The sequence below is a fragment of the Lupinus angustifolius genome, chromosome LG17 (assembly GCF_001865875.1).
Source record: "Lupinus angustifolius cultivar Tanjil chromosome LG17, LupAngTanjil_v1.0, whole genome shotgun sequence".
In the NCBI taxonomy this organism is placed as follows: Eukaryota; Viridiplantae; Streptophyta; class Magnoliopsida; order Fabales; family Fabaceae; genus Lupinus; species Lupinus angustifolius.
This window is the reverse complement of record NC_032025.1, coordinates 18,810,725-18,822,774: the sequence shown is the minus strand read 5'-3', so window position 1 is coordinate 18,822,774 and position 12,050 is coordinate 18,810,725. Positions and strand designations below refer to the sequence as shown.

The 12,050-nt window shown below is 32.7% G+C and overlaps 1 protein-coding gene across 2 annotated transcripts; it reads right to left on the bottom strand.

Annotated features, from left to right (window-relative positions):
- Positions 7,193 to 11,740, bottom strand: LOC109330986 (aldo-keto reductase family 4 member C9-like). Of its 2 annotated transcripts, XM_019565262.1 has the most exons (8): positions 11,572 to 11,740; positions 11,224 to 11,274; positions 9,653 to 9,729; positions 9,297 to 9,384; positions 8,496 to 8,771; positions 8,095 to 8,343; positions 7,480 to 7,602; positions 7,193 to 7,393 (listed from the first exon to the last, which is right to left on the bottom strand). In XM_019565262.1, exons 1-7 carry the CDS (start codon positions 11,689 to 11,691, stop codon positions 7,516 to 7,518), a joined length of 948 nt encoding a protein of 315 aa, XP_019420807.1. In that variant the 5' UTR covers positions 11,692 to 11,740; the 3' UTR covers positions 7,193 to 7,393; positions 7,480 to 7,515. The 2 variants fall into 2 exon arrangements, with proteins under 2 accessions (XP_019420807.1, XP_019420805.1); XM_019565260.1 differs by having other exon boundaries at positions 7,202 to 7,602.

Here is a 12,050-nt window from a genome sequence, read left to right as displayed (position 1 = left end):
AGACTTGAGAGCTTAATTTTTATTTTTTTTTCAAAACTCTTCCATGTGGGACTTTGAGAGTTGTTTTTTCAAACTCTTCTATGTGAGACTTGGGTGTTTTTTATATTTCACACCTAAAAATTCTCACTCATGGTTTTCAACAAACCATGTTCCAACAGAACTCCTAGATTCTAATGATGATTTATGCAAGGTTTTTCTCAATATACACTCTATTGAAAATATAAATTTTGTATCTTTCTCTCTTTAATCTTAAAGAAACACTAACTCAAATCAAACAGAAGATTTCACTCATAGACTTCTTGGAAAATATAAAATTTTGAAAACTCGCATTATGAAACAATGAGAAGAAAAATGGTTTTTATACAAAATTGTTTTATGTTGATCTAATCAATTATCTAAGATGGTAATCTATAAGCTAAAAATAAGATATTTAGTGGACCTAATTGATTATTACTCTTGCTATTCGATTATCGATACCATAAGACAAAAACCTTTAGCTAGTGGAACTCTGAATAATCGATTATCATGTTGCCTAATCGATTATCAAATTTAACAACTGGATAATTGATTATCTCTTCATGTTAATCTATTTATATAGTTGAAGAGTAGTTTCTTTGAAAGTGAAATGAACCTCCTACATGATGAATGATTATTCAATGCATGATTTCAAAATATGTATAGCTTTATTCAATAAAATCATGTATGATTAATACATGAACATTATCTAATTATACATGGATGAAATTAAATGTCTCAATTTTAAGTAAGTCAATTTTAGATCTTGTGAGACTTCCATCCTAAGTTCACCTAACCTAGACCCAATCTAAGCAATCATCTTAAGACTTCTATAAAACATTAAAGCTCCCCTAATTCTATGATAACTTTGAGTCTTTGCATGTTGCTTTGTAAAGTTGTCTTTGTCTTCAAGATTTCATATAAAATTTGTCTTTTTCAAGTTCATTTCTTCATGAAACTAAGTACGTCAATCACACTTGCAATCTCAGACTCCTATTGCCATGTCAATCTCCCCCTTTTGATGATGAAAAACATTGACAAACTTTGAACAATTTCACTCAATTGATAAGCTTGATGATGATCATATTTGATGATTTGCTATGGTTGAAAATGAAAGTATTGCTCCTCCTCAATCTAAGCAAGAGGTTGTGTGGGTAGCACATCATTCTCCTCCTATATATAGGTTTGCGGAAGCATTAAAAAATACAACTTGCAAAATATCAAAACAACACTTTCTCCCCCTTTTGGCATGATCAAATAGCAATCAATTATTATGAATAATATGGCCAAAAGTAAGGAATGATCTTCACAATTTATATATTGACTTAACCAAATTAGAAGCTGTATGATTGATGAAGCAGTTTAAAGAATTGAATAAGTGCACTAGTTGACTGAAAATAATCTACAAAGAGTAATCAATTATTGTGCTCAATAATCAGAAAAATTTTATGGTTAAAGACATACAATTTTCATAATAATCTTAAGCATAGTACTATTCATTTTGCATATTGAATCACACATAATTACCAGGTAGATAAAATATGATCAAGAGAAACATATACCAGGAAATTATGAAACAAAATGATAGACATCCAAGAAATTTGCACATAAAAACCACAATACGAGAAAAATAAGATGTTCAAGCGGTATTACCACCATAGAGTTAAGTAATACAAACCAAACATAACGAAATATAAGAAGTCCAAAAACAACAAGCTCAAAAACATACACACATGCACCTAGACTGATGTCTAACTAGGAAAAGCTAAATAATCCTAAGCTAAACTAGTTCTCAGGTGGTGGTGGTTGATCTTCGCGAGATTCGACCAAAGAAATAAAATGATCTAATTCCATGCTTTGATTTCCAGGGTCGTCTAAGTCATCTTCCTCGTTTTCATCAATAAGATCAAAACCAACCACAAAGTTATAATCATACTGATACATCCATCCTCTACGATATTTGTAAATCCCCATCTTGTGAATCAAGTTATCACTTACCAAATTTTTTCGGGAACTCACACTCATAATCTTCTCATTTTAAGTATCAATACCAAGATGATCAATAACTCGGGCAATGAAGATCCTATGTGCCAATAGTATCAATGAAGAAGATGCAATCCCAAACATGACTTTGAGGATTTTAGAAGGTCAATTAACCATTATTCTTTCCTTAATGGTGAACATCAACTTGAGGTCGTTGATGGTGAGTTGAGCATGATTAGTGTTTCTCTGAACCAAAATGTAAGCAAGTATATAGTGTAGTAACCTATGTTCGACCAAAAAAGCACCAACTTTTGTTACTTCTCCTTGCATATAAAGATGAGTTCATCTAAGACAAGACTTGTACATCTCCTCTATATCATAGGATTCCCATGACCCATCATGGCAATCACCAAGAGGTATCTCATCGCTTGTAAGACCTCCAACACTTAGAAATAACTTAACATCCAGATTAAACAATCTTCCCTTCATCACAGTCAGATATACACCATTTTTGTACTTAAAATTACCATAAAATTCCCTAAACAGAGATGGATATATGTTACCATTCAACTCGATGAAGTTAGTACCTCCTTGTACCTCCAAATGATGTGGAAATTCGAACCCTTGCTGCACCATCCAGGTGAGATCAGCATACCAAACATACATATGCTTTCTGCCTAAGAACCTATTCAATATCTCAGCCTAGATATTAGGAGCATAGTATGGATCACTCTTGGAAGTGGTTCTTGTTGCTCTCATGTTTGATGGACCACCGATTTCAGAAGTTTTATTGTGTTTTGCCATATGCTTCATAAGATAATGTCTCTCATCACTCTTTGCAGACAGGGATGGTAATAATCGATTATCCAATCAATTTTTCGAATTGAATTTAGGGTTTCTGAATTAGGAAATATTTGGGGATAATTAGATTTTGAGGAAATTTGATTAAATTGAATGTAAAGATGTTGGATAGGAGAGAAGGGGTTCCACATAATTTAGCTTAGTAAAACTAGTTTGAGATAATTCCAAAGGGGGGTCAAGGATTGAGGAGTTAGGGTTTATACGAATTTACCCTAGATTGAATACTTCAATCTATTTTACTGCTATTGGTAATCGATTATCTGCATGCAATAATCAATTATTACTATGAGAATTTTTCAGAATTTTAAAAAATTTCTCGTAGGTAATTGATTAGCCATAAATAATAATCAATTATTTTGAAAATAATTTATTCCTAGGTAATCGATTATAGTATCTCATAATCGATTACTTGCAGTAATAACACATATTTAAGTACTTTTGGTATGGATGTAGATGGATGCTAAGATACTATTGGTAAAGAACTATCCTAAGAGTCTAAGACATATTACTAAACAATCAAAATAATCATGAACTCAATTATATACATGAATCAAGCATTCAACACAAATCACATATAAGCATACATTAGAGGCATGACAAAGTCATATATAAAACCTTAGGCATACTAAATTAGATATGATTCATCTAGAATTCCAATTTCTCTTTGAAGAACAAAGAATGTATCCCGCTGCATGGGCTTGGTGAAAATATTGGCTAGTTGCTTTGAGGTTTTCACAAACTCAATAACACAATCATCTTTTTCCACATGATCTCTAAGAAAATGATGCCTAACTTCAATATGTTTAGTTCTAGAATGAAAAATGGGATTCTTAGATAGTTATATGACACTGGTGTTGTCACACTTGATAGGTACTTTATCAAGCTTTTGACAGAAAGTCTGACAATTGCTGCTTCATCCATAGAATTTAAGCGCAACACACATTGACGGCAATGTATTCCGCTTTGACGATTGATAAAGTAACACAAGCTTGCTTTTTACTATGTCATAACACTAGGGATCTACCTAAGAGGTGGCAAGTACCACTTGTACTCTTATAGTTCAATTTGCATCCGGCAAAGTCGGAGTTCGAGTACCCTATCAAAGACAGAGATGGATCCCTAGAATACCATAGTCCCGTGTGTATAGATCATTTTAGATATTTTATGATACATTTCACGGATGAAAAATGTGACTCTTTAGGCAATGATTGGTATCTACCATACATACACATACTAAACACAATATCGGGTCTACTAGATGTAAGATACAATAAAGAGCCAATTATACCACAATAATTGGTTACCTCAATAGCCTTTTCCTTTTCATCATTGTCAAGGTAGAAAGATGATGCCATTGGTGTAGAAGTTTCTTTTGATTTATCCATGTCAAATCATTTCAAAAGCTCCTTACAATATTTTGATTGGTGAACAAAGATTATGTTACTCATTTGCTTTATCTGTAGCCCTAGGAAGAAATTTAATTCCACATCATAGACATCTTGAACTCTCCTTTCATCAAATCAAAAAATTCCTTACACAAGATATCGTTAGTAGCACCAAAAATAATATCATCTTCGTAAAAAATTTCTAACAATATATCATTTTCACATTTTGATATAAATAGTGTAGTATCAACCTTACCTCTCACAAACCCTTCCTCTAAAAGGAATGAGATTAGTCTCTCATACCAAGCCCTTGGGGCTTGTTTTAATCCATATATAACGCCTTTTTGAGCTTAAACACATGATTTAGGTATTTATGGTTCTCAAAACCAGGAGGTTGCTTAATATACACCTCTTCTTGAATGTAGTCATTCAAGAAGGCACTTTTTATGTCCATTTTGAAGATTTTGAAATTCATTATTGAAGCATAGGCTAATAGCATTCTAATAGATTCCAACCTCACAACAAGGGCGTAGATTTCATCATAATCAATACGTTCTTCTTGATTATAACGTTGAGCCACTAATCTAGCTTTGTTTTGGATTAGTAAGCCTGATTCATCTAATTTGTTGCAAAAGACCCATTTAGTGCCAATGATAGCATGATCACTCGGCTTAGGTACCAAGTCCCACATGTTATTTCGCTCAAACTGGTTTAGCTCTTCTTGCATAGTTATATCCCAGTGTTCATCTTTTAAGGCCTCGTCCATATTTTTAGGTTCAATTTGTGAAACAAAAGCGAAAAAATTGCAGATATTGCGCAAAGAGTTTCGGGTTACCACTCCCTTAACAATGTCACCTATTATTTTATCAATGGGAGATGGTCTTTCTTTGTCTTCCATGCTACATGCATATCTTGATGATCTTGACTTTCTTCATGATCATCTTGTACACCATGTTCTGTTTCAACATCTTTTGTATATGTGTCATCTAAAGCACCTGAAACATCATAAAAAAAATATCCCTTCTCTTATCTTTTGGATAAGGTTCATCAAAATGAAAAAAAAAACTGATTCTTCTACATGCATAGTATGTTTGTTATAAACTCTATATGTTTTGCTATATGCAGATTAACCAAGAAATATACCCTCATCAGCTTCTGTGTCAAACTTCCCTAAATGATCTTTGTCATTATTAAGTATGAAACGTTTACAACCAAAAGCATGAAGATGTGAAATATTTGGTTTGCGGCCTTTTAATAATTCATATGGTGTTTTAGACAATAATGACCTAAGTAGTACTCTATTTATCACATAGTAAACAGTATGCACCGTATCGGCCAAAACATAATTTGGAACCTTACTCTTATTTATCATGGTCCTAGCCAACTCGTCTAAGACTCGATTCTTCCTCTCAACAACTCCATTTTGTTGACGTGTTCGAGGAGCAGAATATTGGTGTTGGATACCATGCTTTTTGCAAAATTTATCGAACATGTGCTCAAATTCACAACCATGGTGACTACGAATAAACACAATTTTATGATTAAATTGGTTTTGAAGTTGTTTGGCAATATTCTTATTTACCTTTTAAGCTTTGTGAGATTCTCATCCTAGGTTTACCTAACCTAGACTCGAACTAGGCAATCATCTTAGGACGTCTAAAAATAAAAAGATTTTCCTAATTCTAAGAAACCTTAAGTCTTCGGCTTGTTGTTTCATAAGTTGAATCAATCTTCAAGCTTTACTAAATTCGTTGTCTTCATCAAAACTTTGTTGTAGATCGCACTTGCAAACTTCGGCTCCTCTTGTAATATCATAATTCATAAGGGGAAAAATGCACTTATTGAGAAAGTTAAGAAAAGTAAGAAATGGTAACACACACGGCCAAGCCGTGTGTGAGCACACGGTCGTGTCTCATGGTCCAAAGATCACACGACTAGGTCATGTACTAGGACATGATTATGGCAGGCAAGTTCCTTCTTTGGCCTTTTGGCGTTGTTTGTTCTTTGTTGTGCTCCTACAAAGCTTGTTCTTTGCACTTGAAGATCCTTGTTTTGTTATGAATAATTTTAATTGGCCCCTTAATCAAATGATTTATGAGGATGACATCACTTGAGCATAAGGAAGTGTTTTTTTATAAAAGCCTAATTCTAGACAATGTTTCTATTAACGAATCTAAGGTAAGTGTATGTTTTGCTTATTTTTAAAATTTAGGAATAAAATTATATTGGATTAAAATTTAAGGGGTGTTTTACATATTTTCTTTTTAAATTAAGGAACTAAATTACACATTTAGTAAAGTTGTGGGAGATTTTTTTACCTTTACCTATGATGTATTACATAGGAAAGCATACATATAAGGTGAATTAAATATGTTGACATTGCCAGAATTTCGCAAGAGAAATGGGTACTAAAAACAGTGGAGGGCATTTCAAATGTTTTTACAACTCGTATAAAACTATGTCCAATGTTATATTTTTAAAACATAAATGTTATCAAGTAAAACGAAAAAGTTTTGGATTATGGGGATTAAGATGGTAGGGGATTTGATCTTTGATCGAGAAGATGAATGGATTATGGGGATTAAGATGGTAGAGGACTTGATCTTTGATTAAGAAGATGAATGAGTAAGGTATGAAATTGAGAAAGTATGGAGAGAGAAAATAGAGTGAGTATCATAACTGTTATGGGAGTTTCAAAGAGTAAGGTCTAAAGTTTTGAGAGTAGGGTGTGTTTGATATTGGGCTGGTAGGTTGTACATTGCATTTTCCATAATTGTGAAAAGGAAAATGATATATTCTCCTACATCATGAGAAAAGTAATATTTGTCACAAGATTACGTTGCGTTTACAAGTGAAATATTGTTCACTAATGATGGGTTTACAAGTGACATTCATTTTTCTGTGGATAGAAAAATTTGTAAGAAGATGTGGTAGGATGAGTACTCTTATAAAAAAACACAATATACCAGCTTTAATTGCAAATGTAGAGTACAATTTAAAACATTGGGCAATAAAGTGCACCCAATTTTCCGAACACATAGAAGAATGAGGGATCTGCACATAAGAATTAAGAAATACAGAATCAGGGAAAGAGCATAATGCTAAAGTCTTAAATCATGTATTTGATTAAGTTTAATGATGCCAATAATTTGGCAGCACCATGCTTTCGCTGATAAATGTGAAAGAAAGAGTACAAGGATTCCCATTTCACCAGAACCCATCCCAGTGACATGCAGGTCTTCTCTTATTCCATCCACTTCTCTAATACTGCTCAGATTTCACCATCCCAGAATTCCTCGATGGATCTATAGACACCAAAAGTTTCATGGACGAATGAGGCACCCCGGAGTAACCTTGCCTGCAACAAAAACCACCATCAGAAACCGCCACCAAATTTCAACTAAATTCAATTCAACAAGACCTTACATCTAATACTTATGAAATGAAAAAGAACTAGGCCTAGCCAAGTTTCCTCTCAAAATGAATTGAAACTCTCCAGCACTAAAATATGAGGCTTTGTTGTGGGTTGCGAGATGAACCAGAATCCAAATTCATGTCTACTAAGGATAGTTTGTGAGTTAAGTTTTAGAGGAGAGAGAAGGGAAAATGAAGGCTTGAGAGTCATGAAATGAAATACACTTGTGAAATGACTCTGAAGTCTTCCATTTCCCTCATTTCTTCTCCAAAACCTAACTCGCAAACGGAACCTAAAAGCATCCTATACATAGTTGATTACATGGCAATGGATCATTCTAAGTTTTATTACTTTACAGATAGGGCACAATACAAGTGTTGCTGTTTCTTAATGTATTCTGGCTTTAAATACTACAAAGACTAAGGATAATCTTACCTGCTGAATCTCAGAAAAATTAGCAACAAAGTCTTCTGGTATAGACCAGTCAAAAACATCAAAATTTTGATTAATCCTTGATTCGCTTGTACTCTTGGGAAGCACACTATGACCCAATTGCAGTCCCCAACGAAGAGCTACCTGCGCAGGAGTCTTGCCTAGCTTCTCAGCGATATCATTCAGAACTGGATGCTTAAGGACATCACTTTTAAGCCAGGTTGTCCCCGGGGAACCCAAAGGTGAATATCCCTACACAAATAAATAGAAGAGCAAAATTCAAGTATGAAAAAATCTGACAAAAAGATTTAACTTTGAAGCTAACAGACAGATGGCTTTAAGAAAATAACCACTATAATGTGCACACACAACAAATATACATCATTCAAGATTCGTGAGCTTACAGAGAGGTGAACGCCTTTCGATTTACAGAAAGCTCGAAGACTATCCTGCTGCCATGAAGGATGACACTCCACCTGGTTGACAGCAGGAGGAACACGAGAAACCTCCAGCAAATCCCCCAACTTCTTGGACGAGAAATTGCTTACACCAATAGCTCGAGCCTTGCCAGAGTCAAAGAGTGCCTCCATTGCCCTCCATGTGCTCGGTATGTCGGGTTGCACAAGATTTTCAGGCTTAAAACCCACTGATCCTTTCTTAATTGGAGCAGGCCAGTGAATCTGCAAAATAACCAGTTTGCAACCGAGTTTGTCATAAATAAACTATTTACTTATAGACTAAATTTGCGAAATAATTAGATAAAGCAAATGAGTAAATGCATCATCTACAGAAATTGCTAATTTAGACTCCCCACACAAGATAGACATGGTCGATGTCTATCAAATATGCTTAAGAACTACTTCCGAATTAATATAATGTAAAAAAACAGAAACAGAATATAACATTTTCCAAATCATGTAGTCTATAAACCAAGCTGTGGCTATGATGGTGGTTTTCCTTCCTACAATAAAAAAGAATTCACAATTTAATTAATGTTATAGTGAGTGAAGCAGAGGACAAAGTAAAAGGGTTGTTTCTTGGAAATCCATATTTAGAGACCATATTTTTCACTAGAAATTGAACCCAGACAAAATTTCCATCAGGTAAAACTCACATAGATATGGGGTCATAAATTATCAAGTATGCATAATTGTTTAACACCAAACAGTTAAAAGAACATCAGGATATTGAGTGATATTACATACAAGGTACAAATCTACATAATTAAGCTGTAAGTCTCTCAAAGTCCTGTCCAATGCTAGTGGCACATCTTCTGGTGCATGATCAGTGTTCCTGCAAATCATGTAATCATTTTAAATCCTTAGATTCTAAAATGGGAAGACTAACACGGATACATGAATCACCTGCATTACTATAGTTTAAAAAACTAAACTAATAAGGGCCTGCGTGATTGGCATTTAACATCTATGAAGAAAAATGAAAAATTCAACTTTTTGGATTTCAGTTTCTCACAAAAACATTTCTGCCAAACTCGCTTTTGGAGAATAACTTTTCTTAAACCTTAACAAACAGGCCATAAATCTGGAATCTAAGAACAAACCAGAGCTTAGATGTAATCCACAAATCCTCGCGCTTCACAACGCCATCCTCAAATAGCTTCTTCAATACAGAGCCAATCTGCAATTGAGACACTGAATCATTATACTTCACAGATGACCAATACTTTCAGCCATTTACTTCACAATGAATCATTTACAGGTCCAATTTGAAACAAAAAAAGACAACTTTGAAAATAGAAAATAACTTGAGGGCCCTGTTTGAAACCAAAAATAAAATATAGGACCAACTTGGAAATAGAAAATAACTTAGAGGAAGAGTATAATAGTTCTATGGTTGAATCAGAATAACACAATACCTAATTAACACAAACAAAGAACTTTCATGTGTTTCTTATATATTATGTTTTTAGTTGTAATTTAAAAATTATAATATTATGAAGTGTGAGATTATAATTTGTTTATGTTGGAATATTGTTAGGACTTAAGTCTATTAGATGAGAGAGCCTCGTGACTTAAGTCATATATTGAGTTTATTGTGTTATTCAATGTGAGACTCCTAACATTGTCACTCTCTTTAAGGACTGCTATCCATGGTGGTTTTCACTCTATCGACACTAACTCGATGGTAATTCTTTCTCTTTTTGGCGGCTTCACTCACCTATTAGCCTTCGGTATTATACATCAATTCAGCCTATAAGTATTCTTTTCTGTGACACAACTATCAATGAAAGATACCAATTGTTAGAACTTAAGCACGTGAGGAGAGTCTAACCTAAAAGACTAGTCTATTAGGTGGGAAAGCCTAATGACTTAAGGCATTGAGTTTCATATGTTATCCAATGAGGGACTTCTAACAATTATCTTAGCTAAAAACTGAATATAAGCTAATATGTTTCATTTGGGTACAATACAAATATTATTTTTTACATAGTAAATTACAAAAAATATGCATTTCATTATTTATGTTATGATTATTTTGATTATTTTTTATACTATTTATAAAGTATGCATTTTTAATATTTATCATATATTATTTTTACTATAAATTTTTTAACTTTTAGTACATATGAAAGGGCTAAAAATATTAAATAATAGACAATATAAAAGTTAATATCAATATTAAAAACAATGTCATAAATAAAAGTTACTAAACTTAAATTAGAAAATCCACAAAATAATTATTAGTACATAAAGAATAAGCAATCCAAAAAAGATAAAAGTACTATTGAAATTTGTGAGGTAAAATAGGGAGTGAAATTAGTTGAACAAATAAGCAATCCAAAAAAAGCAACTCAACATAAAAGAGAGTCACCTTTTTCCCAATTTTTTGTTTTCTTAAACAAGGGATTCATTTACTCCAATTAAGTTTAAAAAAGTTATTTCACATCTAAGTTCTCAATTCTAGGTAAATTTAATGGTTTAGATCTACTCACTAATTTAAACTATTAAATTTCCTTATAATTGATGACATACGTAGACTAAGTAGATCTCTCTTGAAGTAAGTGAATCCCCGTACCAAACAAAAGATACAACCTCTTACCTCTTTTTTTTTAACTAAGCAACAGATACAAATTTCATCTATACCAAACAAGCACTTAGTTGCTACTCTTACCTCTTTCTCGTTGCCATAGATTTGAGCACAATCAATGTGACGATAACCAACCTACATCAATGATTAGTAGTAACAATCATTAAACTGAAGAAACTCTATGAAATTCAAAAGAATAATGATACCACATCCATTCCTTTTTATAAGACCGGCTTTACGCAAATTATTTCTCAATAAACTGTACGTAGTTTAATCCTTAATGAGAGTAAATTATTGTCTTTTCACTTCAACATTATTGCAGTAATTAATTAAGGATGTTATGGTTTGAAATTTATATACAAAACCCAAAAAGGATATATAAAAGATCGGAGGGTAAATAAAAATAATAAAAATAATGGGAAATCGAAAAACCTTGATGGCCGAAGCAACAGCTTGAGCAACAAGACCTGGATCGGACTGCCAAGTTCCTAAGCCGAGGGAAGGGATCTTGGCTCCTGTATTCAGGTCAAAAAATCGAATTTCGTTCGACATTTTTTCTTAAATCTTCAATGTGATCAAGCTTCTTTAGCTAAAGTGGACGCTGTGACGATCGTATATATTGTATTGTTTACTAAATTACATTTACACTTCAAATTAAAAACTTAAATAAATTATGTTGTATTGTTTATACATAAAATATAATATATGAATGATTTAAATAATATCTAAATATTAAACATATATTTACTGCTATTTGAATTTGTGTTTATAATACATTATATTTTATTTAAATTAATTTCAATAAGTTTTTATTTAAAAGATTAAGATTACATTTATCTCTTCTAATAGTAAGTATAATATGTGTATATAAATTGAAGAATTTATATATCTGTAGAAAAGAGATTTATGAT